The following is a 23,756-nucleotide window of genomic DNA, read 5'->3' on the forward strand; positions in this document are numbered from 1 at the left end:
TGCCGGACATGTCACAGGCACCCTTGTTGATTTGTTTTGACCACTATTTCAGATTTTATCCATTGGTGGTGTGTATACTCACACACAGCAACTCACACAGAAATAATAGGAGCGAATAGAGGGAATGATAATAACAACAGAGGTTCCCTGGATACACAATAGCTAATTAAAGATAGTTCCTCAGTGGGACGATGAGTCAGATTCTTCTCAATTTGAGTTCCAGTCTGATGAAATTGCCTAGGGTCACGTCATTTTCCAAAACTTAATATTAGGACCCATTAAATCGAATAATCAAAGATAAATTAGATAAGAGGTAAAGATATTTATACTTCGTGTGCGATTAGAAACAGTATCAGGTGATGTGCTCCCACCAACCTGCTATCAAATATTTTCCTGTCATTGTGGTAAAAATAGATCTCATTACATTCACAGCCATGTTTCCTGCAGTCAGTGGTAAGTCAGTCTGAGGCTCATGTCCTCTGTCTTTGCCAAGTTTATTTAAAGATTAATATTAGTTGGCTGAACTCCAAATAACATTTTGATAGGTCATAACATAGTGTCGGTCCTGACAACACATATATCTAATACAGTCTAATCTGACATGTGACACACGCATCGTCGTTTGAATGAGCTCCACAACTGTTGCATGGGTTGTTGATGTGTGACCCGGACTCATCCCACCCTGCCCTTGTCTTTTTTCCATCAACCATTCCAATGCCCACCCACCCACCAAGATGGTCCTGAGCAAAACAACATCTCATTCCAGTGTTTTCTCCTCCCCGATTCTTGCGTTGGCGTGCAGCAGATCCAGCATCATTGCCGCTGTTGGTCCAGGCCAACTGTGCCATCACCGCTGCCCTCACTGTAATGTGTTGTAATTTCATTGTGAGCTCATTCTTTTCTGAATGACTTATAGTTTATATGTACCACTCATTAATTTTAGTCCACCACTTTGCTCCAGACTGAAATATCTCATCAAGTATTAACTTTCCATGAGCTATATTGGATGCACGGAGTATAAATCCTCATAGTCTCTAGCACCACCATGGGGTTCCCCCTAGCCCTTGCACATAGATGATAATTTGAAGCTGCTATTTCTAACGTTGATTATTATAATCACTCCATGTGACTGTGTAGCTTTCTTTCTCTGATGCACCTGCAGTATCAGCTTGGAAGATTTTACATATTTCATGTCCTTTTTTCATCATTTCATGTCAGATGAGATTTTAATTTCATTTTGTTTTCCCCCTGCATTGAACAATGTGGACTGTCTTGTAAAGCATCAGACAAAGATACATTTCCATTGTAATGTAGTTCACTGATCATGCAGAATGTTAAATCCTTAGGTCATTCTTTTCATCTGAACAATATATTTACCCCTTAATGCATTAGGTGAAAATAATGTCTCTGTCATGCTCCACTTTGTTATTAAACCCCCCTTCGTCCTGAACAGTCCCCCCCCCCCCCCCCCCCCCCCAGACAACACTTACACAAGGAACAATTAAATATAATCCATCTGCTTTACTCTCTTTCAGTATTTACACGTGACCATTTTACAGCAATATTACTCTACATTTATGGCATTTTCACCATTGCTTACCTATCAAAAATATACAAAAATAAAATTGCATCTGTTTCTTCCTATTTCACAGCTGGTATCAGTCCATGTCTTTTGCTGCGTGTTAAGAAGAGGTATGTGATTTCCTGTTCCGCTTCGCTCGACGTGTGGACGGAAATCGGATGAACTCAAAGTGTTTGCTTTGGTTCGTGTTGGGGAAGGGAGGGGGGCCCGTGTGTAGCCTCTTGATGAAATGGACCTCTCTCTGGTTCTGCCTCGTCCTGGAGGCTTTGATGGGCCTCCCTTTCCTGGTGAAGGCCACATACCAGCCCTCATACTTGGCATTCTGGAACGCCGTGTAATTGTTCTCCAGCACTATCTCTGTGAAGATACAATCCCTGCTCCGACCATTGGGCTGCATGAGGAGAGAGAATGGTTCCTTATGTTAAACATGGACAGCCTTGCAAAGCATGAAACATATATGTTTTGTTTGTTCATATACACATCAAACAAAAGGATCACTTACTATAAATAACTATATTACCAAAGTCATATGATCTATAATAAGCCAATGGTCAATTCAGATTTTTTCCTTCATGTTAAAGCTGTGTGTACAATCTGTGCAATGTTTGAGAGGGTAGATATCATATTCTTTCTTCTTCCTTTTTTGACTAATATCTATCAATAAATATGAACCTATAACAAGCAGTAAGTTTGTGTAGTACACTGGCTCAGAGCAAAGGTACAAGGCTCACAAATTAAAAGATTAAATATATCACTTCTTTCAACAACTTGGTTCATAATTCTGCTGCACAACCACAACCTTAGCTGCTTTTACATATTGAACAACAAGGTCGGTGTGTCAGTCTAGTGTTTTCCTAATCTTTATGCTAAGCTAAGCTAAGAGGCTGCTGTACCTCATAACTTATATTCAGACCTGAGAGTGGTATCGATCTCCTCATTTAACTTGTAATTTCAGTTAACTCCTGTTAAGTAATAAAATATGAATCCAATGATAACTAACTTTATGTGCTAAAGTTGTTTTATGAAATGTCGATAACAGGCAACCTCTGTAAAAGGTATGGTTGCAGAAAAATTGTGACAGCCACATGTCAGTGGTTTGTTATCATTTAAGCAGATCCAATGAAAAAGTAATTTCCTCTTGACTTGTGTTCTGTGTCGTGTTTAGTCTTTCTAACAGACATTCGAGCAGCCGCGCCTTCAACACCTCTTAACCAAGAGGAGACATAGATTTGTACGTTTTCGTGTCAGCCAGATATGTGGACCCATCTTTTCCATTTCCATGAAGGAAATGGAGAGTTGACTCATGACCAAATACACAGCATGAGGGGTTTGTACTTTCCCCTCAATGCTGTCAGCTGTGGCTCTAAGGCGGAGCGACAATCCCTCACTTCTCAGAGGATTCCTTTTTTCCCATCACATCATGTCCTGGGGTGACTGACATGTTAGGACACTACAATGACAATGGACTGAGGCTTTCATATCGGAGCTGCAGTGTGTATTTTAGTGGATGTGAGATCTGATAAACTGACGCCGAGCACAGATTATATGTCTTCTAAAGAGGAACTAGCTCTTGAATGGATTAAGACAAGTGAGTCATGTCTGTGTTCTTTGGCTGGAACTGTAAGAAACACTGATCATACTGTGTTTACATCCTCTGTCTACATTTTATCTGCCTGGCAGTGTGAAGTTTGAAGGTGTTTTCAAAGGTGGTTCAGATTATTTGACACAATTCTAGCTTGCAACAATAGAATTTGGCTTTTTAATATTATCTTACTATAACATTGTAATTACTTTTACTTATTTTAACTTTATTTTACCACAGCAATGATTCCAAACTGATCCATGCTAACTAACATCAAAGTTAACTCTGTTTGTCAATTAAAAAAGATAAAGGAATATATATTGTACCTTTCCAACAAGTTTACCCTTCCGGTTCATGCAGAGGTAGCGCCCACTTTCTGCTCCTCTTATCCTCACGCGACTGCCAAACGTGTCCGTCTCAACAAACAGGCGAGCTGCAGAAAAGAAGGTCAAGTTACACCAGAATCCATGAAATCATTTTATTTTAATGATCAGTTTGTCATTTTAAGAGTTCCATGCATGTATGTAAAGCCAAAACTACACATTGAAACATGTAGTTCCACTGATGAATAAACAGAATTCTGACTGTAGGCTGCAATCTGTTTTTATGGACACTAAGGCTCCAAAGTGAAGATCCACAATTTTATACTTTAGTGCAACGTGTCAGACATAAACCTTGTTTCTGGTCTGTTGTTTGTTCATTTAAGCTTATTTGAGCATTTGAGATTCTGTAAAGCTGTTACTTGTTGTGTTACCTGTTAGTAGATCAAATTTACTTGTTATGCTTGTTATCCCTTGTATATTAAATTGTTATCATTAGACAATAGCTCTGCTGGGCTGAAACCAACAGTATCGACCTGCTTTGGGAATGCAGGTAACCCTCCTCAATTTAACTCCATGCTGAAAGACTAAACAAATCATCAGTGAGCGGATGACTGAACATTAAAGAGTTGTATTGGCAGCAGAATATACATTCTCAACTGATTCTGTCCTGCAGTTAATTACAGTCATTGGGCATTACAACAGCCTTGTGTATTGGGGCTATGGAGACAAAGGACTTGCCCTAATCAGCCGCTAACTCGCCAGACGATGGATTCATGGTTACAGCAGGGAGGCTGAATTAACATATAGGCCTGAAAACACCTCACAGAGGGACACGCAGGTAGGAGGTGAAACTGCTGGTTGTGCCTGAGGACATCAGTCCCCAGCAGAGGCTTTGTGCCCAGTGTCAGGGACCGAAACATGACATTTGATCCCTTCTCTAAAGAAACTTTAAACATTTCTATGTTTGTCTTTTACTGCATGACCCATTTTCATGTGACAAATGTCTTTCAAAAATCACAATCTTTGTAAAGCCTAGACTCTCAACATGCAACAGGTTTCCCTGCAGATTTGAAGTTGCCAATATGCACAGTTTATAAAAGATAAATACCAGTCCAGACTAGCCTCAGTTGTGCCTCTCAGTCAGACCTAAGCATCTGACTCTCTGAAAAATAATTACCACGCTTTTAAACTCTCTGAAGTCCCACACATGACGAACACAAATCCCAAGCGGACTCATCTAACTATCATGATGAAAAAAATATTCAGTTTGTTGCATGATAAAAAAAGGTTTGAATGGTGTGACCACATTTCCAACCCAAGACAAAGATGGTGGCCGCAATGACAAAGCATATGTTGGTACAACATGAATCAAAGTGTAAACTGTTACTATAAATATATATTGATGTTACCTACCGATAGAATTTCCCTAAAAATTAAGTACAAAGAATGATTAATTCCCATCTGATTTCAACAAGAAAAATATATATTTTGGCTATCTCCTAATTATCCATGCAGAAATTCTTGGGGATTTGTGGACATTTTCACAGATTAATTGCCTTTAAACGTCTTCTGTGTTTTTCAGAGATCAGTGATACATTTTCTTATTATTCAGAAAATTGGATGCTTAGCTCAATGCCATGGTGGAGGATGGGAATTGCATGGGACTGCTTTAGCTACCATTAAAAAACTAATTGTGTTCTCTGCCGTGCAGACCTCCAGTGGTGAATGCCTCTAATGAAAATATTGCTGAAGGATCATCTCTGTTAATAAGTACAGCTCCGTGGCAAAAGCTACAACCACAGCCACATGTGTTGCAGGGCCAGCAGCGGGCCTCGGGTCAGCTCTTACCGTACATGTTTCCATCCTCAGCGGTAGCGGTGACCCGTTTGCCCTGAATCTGGACGTGTTTCCCGCTGGTGCGGCTGTAGAGCTGGTACACCCTGATCTGTCTGCGGCTCAGCTGGTCCGTCACTGCGCCCTGCGTCCTCACATACTGCTTAAAATTAGGAGACGGGTGATTCTCCCCCTTTCATGTACAGGGAAAAATAAAATACATAATTCTTTTTCTGTCTAATCTGAGATAAATTAGTATATAGCCAATTTTACAAGACAGGGTGTACGAAGAGGAATCTCCCCATCAGACAAATAAAGTTAACAATATCTACTACACAATGAGATATCACAACTTAAAACCAACTTTCTTTTCAATTCCAATAGTTTTTTAAATCGTACTTTAGCAGATTACTTTTAATAGTGTCATTCAGAATTTAGTTCTTACCTGAGCATGGCACCACAGCACGAAAAAGTGAAATGATCTGCAGGGGCAAGAAAACATGGAGAGATGTTATTATATTTGAGTAAATTAGAAAATCAGACTATTTCATTCTACAGCTTTATCCGACGACTTACATGTAAATACAGCGCTGGTTTATTCCATACATCCTCCTTCTTATTTCACCCGACAAGAGGCAGATAGTCCAAGTTGGATGCGGTGCGTAAATCCAGCGGTGCTGCCACACAGTTGCGTATGCACTTGTGACCTGTCCATCCACACCAACAGAGTCTCTGGTTGAACCACCGCGGAGTTATGTCCCTTCACATGCAGGCCACCAAACCCCCTGGTCCAGCTGACTGAGTGGTGAAGAGCTCCTCTACAGATCCGCGCTGTGCATCACACCCAGGTACATCCATTAGAAACAGAAAGCCTGCGCATCACTGGGGGTTCAAACGTGAGCGCTTCCCGGCTCTGTGCAGCTCTGCTCCGGTTAATTCCAGGTTTTGAAAAGCCCTCTGCCTCTCCGGGATCAGGCTGCTCACTGGTTAAATGTTGAGAGGCAAAGTCCCTCCCTGAAATCTCCCTTCTGTGGGTGGGCACAGCACCAAGACCCCTAACGATGATTTAATAGCCCAGGGAAACGCAGATGTGCGGTACAAGAGAAATTATTCACATTGATGTTTTGCTACAAAGAGACTTATCTCCACTCACATATTCTTCAGCTCAACTGCAAAAGAAAACTAAACGGTTGTGGAAGTTTTGGTTCAATATTTCATTCTGTCTGCTTTTAAGGTAGCCTTGATCATTACTGTAGCATTGTATTTAAAAGTGAGATGCCTAATCGCACCTTATGGGTGTGGCAATTAGGTGTTAAAGAGGGCACAGCCCCCAACTCCCACCACAAAATCCCTTTTATCTCTGTGTTGACTGGTCACACTTCAAGCTCATGTTAATGAGCCAAAACAAACCATTTAGACAAAAAGTTTCATGTCTAGATAATAAGCAATCCACATCTCGAGATACTGAAGGATTCTGTCTATTCCTCTTCCCCTGAAAGCAATGACGTTAACAATAAGAGAAGAGAAGACGATACCTGCTCTGACTCCAGAGCTGCAGGATTCAGATCGAACACTCTATTATTATTATTATCATTATTATTATTATTATTATTATTATTATTATTATTATTATTATTATTATTATTATTATTATTATTATGAACTGGTGCTGCTATCATTGATAACATGAATATGGGCTATACAAATCAAATTTGATTGATTGATAACATAATTATATCTATAAATATCACTCTAATCATTATTGTTACTATAACAACCAGTCTGACAGATCTTAAATATGATGGTTACACAACTATTCCTGGTCTCTCTCTTCTCTCCCCTCTTTTCCACCCACCTTCTCCTCTCTTCCCAATTTTTCTCTGCTCACCCCAATCGGTCGAGGCAGATGGCCGCCCACACTGCCGACGAGTCTGGTTCTGCTGGAGGTTTCTTCTTGCTAATTAGGGAGTAAATTCTCTCCACAGTCGCTAAAGTGCAGGTTCATTGTGGGAACTGTTAGGTTTCTCTAAAATTGTAAGGTCTCGGCCTTCGATGTAAAGTGGCTTGAGATAATGTATGTTAAAATTACGAATTTAATATAATTTATAACTATCTGAGTCCAGATGAAACATTCCTTGTGTCCATGGACAACAGTGTAACATGAAGCTTCAAGTGCCTTCACTTGTTACCCTTCTCACGTTCTCTTGACCCCTCATCACCCCAGTCTGGGGCACTAAAGTGATAAAATGCAGCAGTCATCTCGGACACACCGATTTTTCAGTCTTAATCTAACAGCAATGACTGGTTTCTCTTGGTGATCTCACTTCTTACTGTATAAGACACAGTTAACATCAGCTCGTCTCCTCTGGTAATACAATGTTCAATATTATTATTGCCAGGAACCTAAACAGACATTTGAGTAATGTGTGCTGAGAGAAGCTCTTAATGATGCAGTGGTGTGATCCATGGTCCAGTAAGTGTGTGGCAGCTGAATCGAAAAAATCATCAGCCTTATGATGTCATATTCGCTGTCATCTGGAAAACATGCAATCAAAAATCATCAGAAATGAATCGTTAAATCAGAGAACAGAAATGTAAGTCAAATAGTATAGGTCAGTGGATGGTGACCCTCAGGCCCACAAGCCAATGTATAAGGACAAGACAGCAACTTAGAAATAAGTATAATCATGACTTTGGTTATTTTTTTGTGCATTAACAAAAATAGCAATCCCTTTGGACTGGATCAGGTTAGGTCACAGTCAGGGTGAAGGAAGAACACTTACTCCACATCATATGTGATATGCGTTAATATAAACCATATTGATACTATATATCATTTTATACAATAATACTGTCTTTTGCACACTCTGTCTACATATTCTTACACTCATAGTATATTATATTATCTATTGTATCGTCAAATACTTATATTTATACCCGTACTATATATCATATATTATATCATACTCTTTGTATATTCTTTGTATATATAAGTCTATATACACATATTTATACATGTGTACATGTTATTATTAGTAGTATTATTATTATATTTACTATTATTATTATATATACTGTTGCTGCCATTATTACTATATACTGCTATTATATTGGTATAATTACATCATATATAAATATATATTATGTTATATTATATACTATATATACTGTACTATTTTTTATATACTGTCCAACAATAACATTACCATCATATCATCAGTACTATTACCATAATCTGCCACTGCACCTTATCTACCTATTTATCATGTGTTTCTGTATTTTATTCTTTCTACCTCAATATTTTTTATTTTATTCTATTGTATTGTATTTTATTGTATTCAAATGTACCGGCTGCTATGACGACTTAATTTCCCTTCGGGGATGAATAAAGTAATCTATCTATCCATCTATCTATCTATCTAGCTGTTACATGTCATCACTGATGACAGCTGATCACATCAAGATAATTGTCATTAAAAGAAAAGTAAATTTGGAGTGTTGCTCTTTTAAAGAAAAAATTGAATAAATCAATGTTTCTAGTTTGCGGCAACTTGCTATCTATCTATCTATCTAGCTGTTACATGTCATCACTGATGACAGCTGATCACATCAAGATAATTGTCATTAAAAGAAAAGTAAATTTGGAGTGTTGCTCTTTTAAAGAAAAAATTGAATAAATCAATGTTTCTAGTTTGCGGCAACTTGCTCTCTCTATGGTAAAAAAAATAAACAAAGGTGAGGATTTTGTTTTGGCTAAAACCAATTGTGAGTTGCATCATCATCAGCACTACCATCTGACTTCCGCTGCCTCATCAAAGAGACGCAGTTCCAGCAATTGCATAAGAGAGGCTAGTGCTATATATGTGCTCAATAATTTAGTAAGTCCCTTCAAAGGCTGTGATAAAAGGTGAAATGGAACCTGATAGCATGAAGGTTCCTCACGTGAGACCTGCATTCACTGTTGCTTTGTTGTGAGTTTCATTCCCACATTGTGCTACAGCCAATACATGTTGAAAAGCTATAAAGATGTCTACTCTCCTCCTGGACACAATGTTTTTCAAATTTATTCTGGTATAAAGTTGATATATGGTATAAAGTCTTGTTAAATTCTGACATCTAATAGATACTGTAGACTTGATGTCTTGATAGCATGGTGACAACATTGTTACCTTTATCTTCTTACATTAGCTGATTGGTCTTCTCCCTCCTACCTAATCCACATACAGCTAACTGATCCTCATATAGTTTATATAGTGATAAGCTGTGACTCAATGGTAAGAGGTCAAATTCTTGTAAATGTCAAAAGCTGGCTGTGCAGGGTTACCTCTTCAGCATGTGGTGACGGCCGCTAACAAGGATACCATTTTATTTGACAGTAGGGTTGCAGAATACTTTTGCAGTAGCTGCTGTCATCACTGCGGAGTTCACTGATCTCTGGCTACGCTCTGTTGTCAGCAAGATGTTTAGGCAATGGGATGTAGAAGGAGGAAAAAAGGGAGATAGGGCCTCACGAAATGCCACTCGTCAAACTTTCCTACTGCCAACTTAAAAGCACATAAACACACCGTCTGAACCTATGATATGTTAAAAAGTAGGAGTAGAAGAGGAAGACACAATCATCTATTATTCTTTTGCGTGTGAATATTTTACTATAACCCTTTGGTGACTGTCAGACAACCACATGACAGTTCAGACTGAATTACATTAAAGAACCAAAATAAAAGAAGATACATCTGAAGCAGCTTTCAGATATGCACTGAACTCCGGATATATCAGAATCAGAATCAGAATTATTTTTAAGGCCAAGTATATTTACACATACAGGAAATTGACTTGGTGTGGTTGGGGCATGGGACATAAAACAACAATCGGACATATAACCTCAATATATACAGTAAGAACAATAAGTCATGGGCACGTGCAGTGCTAAGGTGCAGTGATTTGGTTTCAGGATAGTTTCAGTATCGTCTGAAATTATGCGAACACAAATGTCAGTTGCCACATCTTTCCTGCAAGCCCCTTGGTAAAAATTCTGGAAATCTCCAAATGAGCCTTTGTGAGAATACAGCAGAAGATTATCCTGTGGATTCGCTTGAGTGATGGGTGTGTTGATTTCAAACACGCAATGGATGCAAAAAAAAAAGGAAAAAGGAATACAAATATTTCAGAATGTAAAAGAGATGATAGATGTAGTTAACACCAAAGCACAACAGAGACTCAGTCTAACACTCTTCAATTTGAAAAGTGACGCAGAGATCTGAGGACACGTAACCTGATCTTATTTATACGTGTCTCTGTGGCAGTCTGGGCAGGCACTCAGACAGGCTGAAATGAGAAGACCTAGATGAGGACAGAAATGCAGGCAAAACAGGTGAAGATTTTATCCATGTTAGCAACATGGCTTGAGTCGGTCTCTCTGTGGGTCCACCACTTTGATCTGGACTAAAATATCCAGGAGAGATTTTTTTTAGATTTGGTGACTATATCCATGAAGAATTTTATTAACTGACATTACATCTACTGTCACCACTACATTTGTGGGTTTTAAATGTCTAGACAATTATTATATGGATTGCCATTAAATTTGGTTAAGACGTTTGTGTTTTCCTAAGGCTGAATCTTTAAACCTTTGGGGATTCTCTGACTTTTCACTGTTAATATGGCCAATACATTAGTTATTGGTTAAATACATAAAAGATACAAATACCATAACAATTTTCCTCAGCTACACTCTGTCTTTAGTGCTGATGAGAAATTCTAGCACGCTATCATGCTGTAACACAAAGGATATGACAGTAAGCATGGTGAGCATTCAACCTGCAAACGTTAGCATGATAGCATTTTCATTGTGAGCATGTCAGCATGTTGATTTTACAATTATTGTAATTAAGAGCAGCCTTACAAGGCTGTGTATCAATTTTGGATGACAAAAGGGAAACGTGTTCTAAACAAGTAGTTTATTTTAGTATTTATTATTATTATTATTTATTTTTGACTATTCATAATATTTAGAAAAAGGGCTTGCTGGAATGCTGGTTTACCAGGCTCATTATTGTCCTAGTTGTAGGTTAATCCACATCCACATATATCTAAGACAACATTAAATTCACAAGTTTTGAAAATCCACTCCCTCCGTTTTTTAAATCATCACTTTTAAAACGTAGATTTTTGTGAATAATTATTTACCATGTCTAACATTGCTTCAACTGCCCCTCTAAGTGGCACACATCACTGGCATAGGTCATTTCTTCAGAGTTGAAATTAATTCTAAGTAGACATCTTATGTAAAGATGAGAAAATCACTGTTCTATATACTGGTATATGTTTTTTACTATTTCAAGTTATGATGGTAACAAGTTAAACACTGTGTGAGCAATAGTTCCAAATAATCTTTAAGTAATGACCCTGATAAATATGACAAACAGGTTAATCATGTAATCGTCTTAATACTGGGAGGATAAACTGCTTTACAGACTTTTGAGCAGTTGCCAAAATGTCCAAGTCTTCAGAGCAGTGAAACTCATGCACAGCCTTCCTTGGGGCTACTGTAGCTCCAGTGACAAGTGAAAGGAGAACTGGTGGTCTCCAAACAGCTCTGACCACATCGTAAAAATCTCCGCCATAAAGAGCAACTGGCCACTCTTTCTGACCCTGCAAAAATAGAGGCAAGGGTTCAGAAAGTGGGTGGTCCCTTTTATGAACGATCAAAAGGGGAGAAATGCAAAAAAGAATGAAAAAAATTCTGTAGGATTGATTTGGACGAGCAGGCCGCTCCTCATCAAAATCTGCAGCAGTAGCAGCGGGGCTCTGATTGTCTCTCACATCCTCAATCACGTCTGCCCTCACTTGACTGATTCGGCAGCCTGCTAATGTAAAAGTAACCTGTTAATGTTCTTCGGGAACTTTTGAAGTTAAACACAAAGAGGTGAATATGTACAACTTATTACAAAGGATCAACAATCCTAAGGTATTGCCCTGCCATTTGCATGCTGGCCATTTGAGCCTGCCAAATTTGACACAGCTGACGCAGGCAATAAATTTGAACTAGTCTCCCCACCCCCTTTATCCATAATGAGTGCTGCCCCACAAAGCCTTTGAACACAAACACAATCATGCACACACACTAGAAATTCAAGCAGTATGGGATCACATTGGATAAAGTTGTTTAAGTGATGGAAGGCATAAGCACCCTGCAAAATTGTGACCCTACAGTGTGAAAATGTCCAGTGATGAGTTAAAATGTAACATAGATAGGTCAGCCTGATGTGTGTGAATAACTAATGACATTAAGAGCTTATAGCATGTGATGTAAGAGGTAATAAGTGACAGACAACATTGTCAGGGTGACCAGACTATGCAAATCCCCATGAGTCCCTGAGCGCTGGGATGTCCAACAGGGGAAACCCAAGTTGCTGATCCATGATTAACACTTGCCAGTTGCAGACAGGCTCTGACTGCTTCATCCACATGCCAAGAAGCTGGGAACATGTCAGACTTCAAAACTTATAAAGTGACTCACTCAACTGCCCTTCTCTGAACCACAGACGCCAAGAGAGAGGGAGGTTCGAGTGTGTGTGTGTGTGTGTGGGGGGGGGGGGGGGGGGGGGGGTTACAAGAGATGGTAGTAATGAAAATAGCCGGACGCTGTCCAGCTATAGTGGGTCTGTCAGACAGGGCCCAGCATCTGTGTTATTTTTAAGGAGCAAAATGTCACTGAGCAATGAACATGCTCAAGGCGCATATCTAACAGGGTTAGATGCAAGGTCATGCCTGAGGACAGACACTGTTGTAAATGGTAGTGACACAAATGCTTGCACTTTGAAGTGGTAAATGAAGCTCCTGAGAAGAAAGACATTGTTAGCTCTTGACTGATCTTACTGCAATGTGCTCATGTGCATTCTCTCAGCTGTTTGCAGAAAACCCAAAAGGTTTCTATCTCTGATTTCTGGATAGTCAACAGACATTTAAAGGCCTTTACTTTTTCTCTGTCTGTACGCTTTTAGAGTCATGAATTAAAGAGGATTTCAGGTATTTGTTTGTTTTACTGCTGTTGATGCTACTCACCTTCCCTATTGTGCGGTTTGAAAAGTCAACCGCATGTCATTCAACATATCGATAAAATTCAACCCATTTGTTTTCCAATTTATCAAATAAGGCAGTAAAACATTCACTTGTAGTGACTCAAGCACTATTTCCACAACACATTGCTCTCGGGTAAACTCGGGGTCTCCCTATACTAGGTAGGATGTGTAATTAACGTTTTCAGAACTGTCTTTTAAACAACGCTTAGTTTCAGTCTCCCCATGGACAGACATACACACATGCTTTTGTTGCCAAGCTGACATAAAACGAACAGTTAAACTCGGAAGCCAAAGAACCACATCAACTGACAAGGTAGAGCAATGTTACAGGAATTTACACAAACATAACTGAATAGTTAAATTGTTGTGACATTGGAGATTAAAAATGACATTCATTTAGCTGTGTCTGAGTGTCTGAATTTGTATAATGATATTAAATGTTGTAGGCGTAATGATATAGGCACATGTTGTACACTATACATTTCAGTTTCTTTGCTGGCTCTGCCAGAATGAGGATATCAAGCTTACTTTTCTTATAGCTAGCTGCCGTCTTCGGCTCTGGTTTTTGGAATGTGACGAATGCCAAAAGTATGTCACAGTTGTTTCTGCAGTACACCAGAGTTACACAGTGCAATACCAGCTATTCCGGGAGTGCTGTGGCAATGAAATTCTCCAAATTTCAAGTTTGTTTATCATCAAAATGATTATAAAGCCATATTTGAACTAAAAAATGACATTGTGTTTTAAGTACATCATCCAATCAGAAGGGGAATATCAGTGTCTGTATTATTGTTTTCCAAAGTGTCTTTTTCTGCATGTCAAGACCTCAGAATTATCAGTTCTTTCCGGACCCACACAGCATCCACCCACAGAGTTTTGTGGAAATCTGTGTTGTTTTTGTATAAGCTTGCTTGCAAACAAACCTACAAAGAAAACAAACAAGGGAGGAACATTACCTGCTTGGCAGAGATAACAAACCTGTGTGTGATCATGAATAAGGCAGATAGGTTGAAAGAAGTGATTGTGCAAAGCAGTTTACTACAGCTGCTTTAAGACATGTACTGAACTCTGCAGATCCTCCAGCCTTTTTTTCCACAGGGGCTGCATGTGTGAACGCAAATGACCGAGTGAGAGCCGCTGAACCTTCTGAGGATTTTCTCTATATCAGATTCCCTAGTATGAAGTCCGCAAAAAGTCTTGAGGAGCCGATTTGTGAGACCACATCAGGATTCACAAGGATTTCTAACGCGTAACAGATGCAACAATGAAAAAAAAAAAAAAATGATAATAATAATATTTCTCTGGATACACACGTAGAATACACAAACTTTGATAAGAGCCGACACCTTTGCAAATGTGCTGTAAACCACAACACGAGAGATGCCCAGCAGCATTTATACGTTACCTCCTGCGTCTGCATGCTTCACCACCCGTCACCTGAACGCTACAGAGATTTGATTTGTTGTGAATGTGTCTAAGTGGAAAATCTGCCATTGCATTGTGCATGTATGATAGTCAACCTCTGCAGAGAGTCTGGACCCAACTCTCCGTTCTTCCTCTTGAGTTCATGTCTGAAAACGGCTCACATTACCTGCCATTCAGAGATTTCAAAGGGTCACATCTTTATGAGACATATGTGACTTTTGATCATAGGCCCTATCAAAACCCTTAATAAAATTGTCATATCAGGTTGCCTGTGTCTCATTCACAAAATTATTCACCAAAGAGTAAAGATGAACTTCACCGTGGAGGGTTCCAAGTCCTGCTGCTGTCAATGCATTTAAAAAAAAAAAAAAGTATTACAGCTGCCAATGACTCAAAGACGAATATAAGAGTCTGTCAGGGAGATGAAACAATCATATATATTTCGGTTTAGTATTTGACCTCAGACCTGATTCTATTAATTACGATTTCAGGTCTTTCAGGTCAATTGACAATTTGTTTGCTTGATGTACAGCTGCACATGACTCACAGCTCTGGATCTGTGTTAATTTTAAAAACCTGAAACTTGGCAGCTGCAACATATTCTCCTGACAAGTCATTCATTTTGGTGAAACAGTTTTCCCTTCAATGAAAATCCAGGTTTTTAAAGACTCAGTCACCTTTGACCTTCCAGTGTCATTAGTTTGATGAATACAAATTTAATTATAACAATGATTACTGGATATCTTTATTTATTTTTAAGTTTAGCATTTAGTTGACTCTAAATTTCTAGCTGCAGCCTACACCATCCTCACAAAAGCCAAAACTTACTTTTGAGAATCTGTGGCCAGAGAAAAAAGCATGCAAACAATTTGACCTCTGAAAAACTTGCATTGGGAAACTGGCCATTTATTAGAAATTAGTTATGGATGGAAAAACATGTGACCTCCTGCTCCCAGAGGACACATCAGGCCATTATATTTGACTGGTTTGGGATTTCAAGGACTCATTGATAGCCATTTTCAAGATTTATTCTGTCATTAGTTGACAGCAGGACTATAGACATATATCACCGATGTCACTTGGCTGTGGGTCAAAACCCCCAAGGAATTCCTCAGAGGATTCCTTTGAAAATAAGAAAAAAATGTATATTTCCAGCTACAGCCAGGCGGAAAGTTTTCTTTACTGCATAGAAGTAGGCAACAGCATAAATAAAGTGTATGAATGAGAGACAACAGGTAACCAAATGTTAACTTTATAATCTATGAAAGACTACCACTGTGCAACTAACAAAACGAACTAAGAAAATGCAGCATTATCCGACCCTATATCTGATTTCGAACATGTTGGCTCCACCAATCTGCATGCCAAAGTGTCCTTGTCGTCTTGTGTGTGATATTGGTGTGTATATAGAAACACTGTATGAATGCGGGTGTGACTTGTAGTGTAAAGAGCTTTGAGTGGCTGATCAAATTGGTGAAACAATTTATAAATCCAATAATAATAATAATAATAATAAGTCCATTTCAATATAAAGAGGCAACAACATGAACCCAACGATTAATGGTCAAATGGTCTGAACGTAAAAATAAATTATTTTCCTCATGGTTTACTTTGTTTTATGTGCAATGGGCAAAGACACAGTATCTGCCCATAACTGTTCATTATAAACCAGGGCTATGTGTTTCTGGTTACACTTGTAATTTTCACATATTTAAAGATGAATTTTTGGTTGATTGGTACAGGGACGTATTGCAGTGAGCATGGAGGTTCTCAGTCCTTACCACAGGATTATGAAAAGGTGGTAAGTGGCATGCAACCTGGAGCTCAATTTATAAGAGCACCAGTTGGCACTATGCACTGTCATTTACAAGCCATAAACTAGATTGTTTATTACTTATGCCATAGAGCCATATCTTTTCACATTAGGGACAGCCAAGCTCTGGACATTTCTCCTCTGTTCAAACATCTCACTTGTTAATATAATTTGTATGTTAGGATGTCTCCTTTACAATGTGAACTGAGGGATTAATTAATATCAGCGTTTCCAGCACTTGAGTAGAGATGTTACAGATTTTATTGAACTGTTTATCAACTTCATTCTAGGTTGAATTTTTTAATCATTACAATTCTAAGGTATAGGAAAATTAAAAGGCGGCACCATCTACAAGAATATTCACTCAGATGACTTTGACAATGACACGATTGAGTGTTCAGTCAGACTAGAAATACAAATGAAAAACATTTAGTGAGTAGCAGTTCAGTGATGATGGGAGAGAACCGAGAAGAATTGATGTGCAACTGACAAATGATGTGATGCAGTCATGTCAACCTGGAGCACAATCTCAGAGGAAGGTTTCCAACAGCAAAGCTCAGACTAGTACAATCAGTTAAGTCAACATGAAACTATGGAATCATTTCAGTGATTTCAATAAGGTTTTGGAAAGCAGGGGCTTTATAAATAAGCAAGAATGTTGCAGGGCACTCACTGATAGAGCAGTAGCAATGGTGTGTCCCATAATGATCTCAAGTGATGTATCTTAAAGCAGAGTGATATACTGCATGCAGAGATTTGTGGGTTGAACTGGCAGTAATATGGGAGTAATCAAATATTAGTATTTAGGAATTTTGAAGATTCGTGATTTAACAGCATATAACACCTATGTGCATACACATTTACAATGTAAAGAAAGGTATATATATTGTACTTAAAACGATCTGGATCACCGTACATGCAAAATTTATGAAATATATATGTACAAATAGAGCTATAGTTCCCGTAAACATCCGTCTGTCCACCAAAGAGTCCTTGGTAGTGAGCGCTGGGCCCCAGTCGCAGTGAGCTTGCTGTTAGTGGAGCTGCAGCAGCTGTCTGCTCCCTCCTCCCCTTACTGCTGTGATCTCTGCTCCACAGTTCACACCTGATCAACAACGACTGCACTTCACACAGGAATTTTCCATTTTCTATTTTCTGTCACCCCCCACAGCCCAGCCCCACCACCCAATGGGCCCCAGACCGATGGCAAGACAAGTGGTGCCCTACAACTGCAGCATGCCTGGTATGTCAGGCCTGCTCCCATGACTCAAGCTGTGGAGAGAATGGAGACATACTGGTTCTCCATTGTTAACAAAGCCACCCATGTTACATCTGGTGAGAGCCAGTGGAAATTCCAGCAACCACATCAGAGTCAGGAGACGGGGAGCTGAAGAATACCATTAAAGGGACTATGATTAGAATTTTGGCATCATTAATTTAGGTATTTTTTATTAAAACATTTGAGCTCAGTATCAATAGTAATCTCTGTCCCTGCTTACACACCTGAAAAGTCACATGACCATTCAGACCTAGTTCAGACTGGGTACCTACATCTATCCTTAGTGATCCAATCATAAGAGGTCAGCTTTAGCTGTGTGAACGCAGTGCAAATGACTCTGACCCCAACTAACTGACAATATGTCAAAAAATAGGTTTTTACTTAATTATAATAATCACTTTGTGACTTTTACTAAAAAGCGAAAAGAACATGTAATAAAATACATTGTTTACAACATCTTATAAGGATATACAGTTATTTCTCAGCCATTAGGTCAAGTGTTGTGGACGTGCCTTTGTCCCCAGCAGCAGAGTTAGCTGAGCTGCTGAACCTGGGCCTTCACTGGCTGTGAATGAGCCTGAGAGAAACAATGGGCCGGTGGAGGCGAGATGAGAGTAGAGATTGACAATTAACAGGGGTCAATGGTAGCCCTTGTGGAGGTCACAGGCAGGTAAGAGGGCAGCGCTGTGTTCAGAGCCACTCAGAAAGCCATCAGTCACATGTTCCACAGACATAATGACATAAACAAACAATGCCTGGTGTTACTTCAACGAAGAGGAGGGAAAACTGCCATCACTCGTTGTTGTTGGTGGTGAAGATGTGGGGATCAAGACAGGCTATCTGTCTGTTATTATTCTGCTCTCTGTCTGTACCTGTTCAGCATAAAACCAGAATTCAGGGTAACAAATGAGTAGAAAACTTAGATTAAAATCTATTTTATGAAGTAAAACCAGCAAAAAAACTTATGTATTAGATTGTGTTGTCAAAAGGCTGCAAAGCCAACCAGACAGTTCTGACCAGACTAAAGGAAATTAATGTCTTGTCCTCCTGTGCAGGAGGAGTCAGGTGGCTATGGAAGGAGCAGTGTAACAGGACACTTTCAAAGACAGCACTTAAACACTTAAGAAACCCACAAGTGCGTCTCTCGTTTCTGCTCACCTGTGAAGCCCCAGCATCAAGCCCCGAGCAAGTCTCTACAAGTCCCACTACCGTGGCAGCGACAGAAGAAGTGGCTCCATTAGGTTGGATTTGTTAAGGGCTGCATCAAAGTCTACATGTGCAAACTCAAAGGCTACATTGGCAATGGAGGTACTCTCTAGGGATTGCAGCTTGTGTGTTCCCCTCCATCTATTTCTGATGGTGGTGGAGTTTGTTTAGCGGGAATACAACATGAAGAAAGACAGTAGTCCTCAGTAAAGCTGCTTTCAGACACGCACTGAACTCCGGATAATCTCCTGACACCCATGTCCCAGTGAGAGGCTCCTGAATTTCTCCAGAGATTCTCCTGCTTGCCCCCTAGTTAGAGATTTGGATAACGTCCAAATGAGATGATGTGACATAACGTCATGGAAATCCTACGCAGGATTCACTGTGAGTGAGTGGGCGAATTTTGTACTAGCTAGCTTCCTGCCTCTGCCTGTTGCACCACCCCTCACCTGAACGCTCCAGAGATTTCTGTGTTGTTCCAGAAAAATCTGAGTGGAGAATCGCCAGCTGCATTGTTCATGTGAGACAGGAAAACTCTGGAGAAAGTCTGGACCCCATTGAGCGGACATTCTCCTGAGTTCATGTCTAAAAAAGGCCTTACCAACACGGCAAGCACACTGACGACCTCCTGCTTGTTGAGTGGTGTCACATTTTGCGTTACGTGGATACAAGTCCCGTACTTTACATGGGTGTAACACTCACAAATAGAATCTAAACACAGTGACTGCGAGGAAATAAAGTATCCAATGGTCAGATAACATGTGTATTTATCATCATGGAGGTGAAATGCAACCCTTTACCACTAATTAAAACCTGCACTGTAGGCACTGATGGTTTCAGCCCCTAACAGGCAGCAGTGCTGTCAGAGGGCTGCCTCTCACTTCTTGAGTAGCCAGTGGTCAAGTGGCCTCTATCTGAGGGGGCTCTGATAACAGTGTTTGATCTTGTTTGTTTGAGTGGAAAGCAAACACTGGTGGGGGGTCAAAGACATTTACAGTAATGCCATTAGCCCACTCATTTAGGTCACAAGTGCATGAACTAATGGGGTGATGGAAATGGAGCTTCAAAAGGCGTTAGCACACTATTATGCAGCCCATAATTGCTTTTTAATTAATTGAGTGAAGCTGTTTTTCATGGTAAACATGTCAATCGTAAGGGGGTCGGAGGAGGGGGGTTATATCAAGGACCATATATCGGTAAATGGAAATGGGGTAGTTTAAATGCTGCTTAATGGTCTGTCAGAACTAACTTAGCTGTAAAACAAGCTGTACAACCTGACCAAACAGTTGCACTCGCAGATCGATAAGTAATTAATCTGAGAGAGGAGGGAGAAAGGTGATTATTTAAATACAGGTATAACTACATAGAATTCAGACTGTCCAGGAAGATGCACTCTGTCAAAATAGTTGTGGAATGAATGAAGAGGTTCAGTCCTAAGCTCTTGGGTGTGAAGGTCGGCGTGTCTGTTTTGGTCGTTACAATAATGATGGGTGGACGCAGAAAAAGAAAAGAACACAATGTGTGAATGAATTCATCTTTTGGACGTTCAGCATTCTCAGTCTGAGACTATAACTCTGCTACAGATAGGCCTGGCGTCCACACTACTGTAAAGTTTTAGAGCAGCTAAGAGTTGGGAAACGCTACTGGCCTTGTTATAATTTGAAAACTAGCACTGTTTTTTAGTCTCGACAGGCTCAAACTGAGGTGTTTGGAAACAATGCACAACCACTGGCTGATTGGGTCTTTTCAGTCACAACGTAACCTTCGCTGATTTGTCAGGCTCCTATCACATAACCCGCTTTTGGAAGAAAACAACTGCCATTAGCCTCGGTTACCAGAGTAGAGCGCAACATGGATAATCAATTACAGGCTTTGCTGACCCTGTTGTCTTTGCTAACAGATGTTTTGCAGTTAAATTCTGCATTTAACAATAATGCATACTTGTAGGATACAACCTAATATCATTATATTTTTGTAGCCTAGCTCTTTTTGCAACATAAAAAACAAATGCCTCTGTAGTAGGTGAGTGGTCCTGTTTACCCCTGAACATAACCAGAAACTTCACTGCTGGTGCAGGAGAATTACAACAAAACCACAGGGGTTCTCACAAATGTTTATTCACCCAAATGCCCTGATATAAATGTTCCTGCAGGAGGATCAGCTCCCAGCAAGCCTCTCAGGTTCAGACAGGAGGCATCAGCAAACTGAAGGAACAGTCAACAGCAGAGCAGAGATAAAGCGTGAGATCTGACAGCGGATACGGTTACATGTCACTTCTGATAGCTCCCAGCATTCCTGAGAAAATGTCTGCCTATACCTCACTTCAGCACTCCAGCCCCCTCTCCCTCCTTCCCTCTCTGTTTGACAGGCTAAGCAGCAGACAGAGGTCCACAGCAGGGTGTGTGTGTGTGTGTGTGTGTGTGTGTGTGTGTGTGTGTGTGTGTGCACAGTGGGCAGTGATAGACAAGCATTACCCTGCTCCCCATAGCTCCCAGTATAGTTCCAGTCACACTCCAATTAAAACAGAAGCAGCTCAGTGCTCTCTGGGCTGGCTGGGTGCAGACAGCAGGTCAGTCACAGATAGAAAGACTCAGACAACCACTCCTGACAGTGTCTCTACCACCAGAGAAGAAGAAGAAGAAGAAGAAGAATAAGAAGAAGAAGAAGAAGAAGAAGAAGAAGAAGAAGAAGAAGAAGAAGAAGAAGAAGAAGAAGAAGAAACCACATCATGAGCAATACATGGACACACACAGTGTAATGTGGTTGTACCACAACAATCATTCCTCTCACTACACTGAAGAAGTGTGTTACCTCGGTACTCCTCAACAAGTGACACTACAACACTTGTGCTACGTTTACCTTTGACCTCCACCCATCAAGATTTTTTCCGATCCATAAAACAGAGACTTTGGAAATGCTGCAGGCACCAATTTATGTTGAAAAATCATTGGCCAAGTGTGGTCATGCAATATCTGTTATAACTGTAATATAATTGATAGATCATGGATAGAGAAACATTGTTATTGCAGAGTGGATGAGCAAGAAAAACAAAGTACATCACTGCTAATGCTGCACCAGCCAATGAAATAATCACATTTCAAGTATAACACTTAATATCAGGTATTGTACAAAACAGGATGAAGCATTGTGAAGCTTTGAACCTTGTAGCAATTGTACCAGATCATCACCTCTTGAGATTTCACTTGTATCACTGTTCTTATGCAAAACATATGTGGAGTTAGGAAGAAATGTATTTTAAAGTAAACTAATCCCAGACTAATATAAAGTTGCAAACTAGTTGTGTAAGTTACTCTTTTCTTATAAACAACTGATCAAATGATTATGTCTAAAGCAGTCACTTGTATTGATGAACCCACAGTGAATTATCAACAATTCTTTCTTTTTTTTAGAACACACTGTTTTACATTTGGTGTCAGTCTCTCATCATAAAGGTTTTATGTAAGTTTTCTCAGCCACAGAGTGCATTAGAACTAAACAAATGATAGATTTTGAAACTAAACAACAGTTAACATTGGTGTTGCTTTGCAGTGCTGGAGACAGATCTTGGTGAGTGAGGAATATTGTTTGTGAATTGCCATTTGAAGCCTCCAGTTTGACATTTTAGCCATGGCTCCTTCTTGGTGGAGCGACGAGCAAGCCTGACTGGAGCCTGATGACACTGCACACCCACCGACACATATGACCTGCACCAATTGAATTGTAGCTGTTAATCACACAGTATCCATGCCCAATGAATACTGTGACGAAGGATTCATCACAGATATACTGAAAAATATTAACTCCTTTGGCTGGCTGTGGCCTTTTAGGTAGAGGAGGTCATTCACTGGTTGGTGAGTAGGGTTGGCGTTTCATTCCCAGTCTCCCGCATTACACGAGTCAAAATGTCCTTGAGCAAGATACTGAAAATTGCCCCTAACAGCTGTGCCAGCAATGTGTGAGTGATGTGTGATAGAGAAAGTGCTGCACATAGATGCACTGTTTGAATGTGTGGATTAATGACCACACTGTACAGGGAAGTACTTTGATTGGTGATCAAGTGTAATGTGTGATTCAAGAAAATGTGTGTGGTTCTAATGTGATAGAAGATAATTAACTTATTTTTGCAACCTCTGGAGTCGCCCTCTGCTGGTAATTGAAGAGAATACAGGTTTAAGGCACTTCAGAATTGGCTTCATTTTCTGGATGCAGAGTCTCCAACCATAGCCTTTGGTAGCAATAGCAACAGTTACAAATAGTTCCTCTAAGGCAGTCTAACAGTGCTTGAATACAACAGTTATACAACTGGTCATTTTTTCTCCCTGTCCTCTCTGCCACATGTCCCTCAGTTAAAACAAACCAGTTGAGTTAGACCCCCCCCCCCCCCCCCCCACAAACACACACACACACACACACACACACACCACCACCACACTACCTACCTTTCGAAAAACTGGTTTTGTTGGTGGTTTCTTTCAGATGAAAGGGATTTTTTTTCTCTCTCCACTATTGTTGGTTGTGATTTGTTGCTATACAATTAATATTAAAACGATTATTTATAATAAGGAGGAATCTCCATATAACATTTGATAACCAAAAAAGAGCAAAAAGAATGCAGTGGACAGCACAGAAATC

General features: G+C 39.9%; 1 protein-coding gene across 1 annotated transcript; it reads right to left on the minus strand.

Annotated features, from left to right (window-relative positions):
- Nucleotides 1-1,530: 1,530 nt before the first annotated feature.
- Nucleotides 1,531-5,928, minus strand: fgf17 (fibroblast growth factor 17). The gene is made up of 5 exons (XM_053421230.1): nucleotides 5,897-5,928; nucleotides 5,766-5,802; nucleotides 5,336-5,513; nucleotides 3,491-3,597; nucleotides 1,531-1,973 (listed from the first exon to the last, which is right to left on the minus strand). The coding sequence occupies exons 1-5, from the start codon at nucleotides 5,926-5,928 to the stop codon at nucleotides 1,683-1,685; spliced, it is 645 nt and encodes a 214-aa protein (XP_053277205.1). The 3' UTR covers nucleotides 1,531-1,682.
- Between the last annotated feature and the right edge of the window lie 17,828 nt (nucleotides 5,929-23,756).

This window comes from Pleuronectes platessa, chromosome 4 (genome assembly GCF_947347685.1).
Source record: "Pleuronectes platessa chromosome 4, fPlePla1.1, whole genome shotgun sequence".
Lineage (NCBI taxonomy): Eukaryota > Metazoa > Chordata > Actinopteri > Pleuronectiformes > Pleuronectidae > Pleuronectes > Pleuronectes platessa.

What these genes read in the sequence shown, in the direction of transcription:
- fgf17 (XM_053421230.1), bottom strand. Translation starts at nt 5,928, where the DNA reads ATGTATGGAATAAACCAGCGCTGTATTTACAT. An exon ending in TGCTGTGGTGCCATGCTCAG is followed by an intron (nt 5,514 to 5,765) that starts GTAAGAACTAAA and finishes TGTACATGAAAG; the next exon opens with GGGGAGAATCACCCGTCTCC. An exon ending in AGGGTAAACTTGTTGGAAAG is followed by an intron (nt 1,974 to 3,490) that starts GTACAATATATA and finishes CTCCTCATGCAG; the next exon opens with CCCAATGGTCGGAGCAGGGA.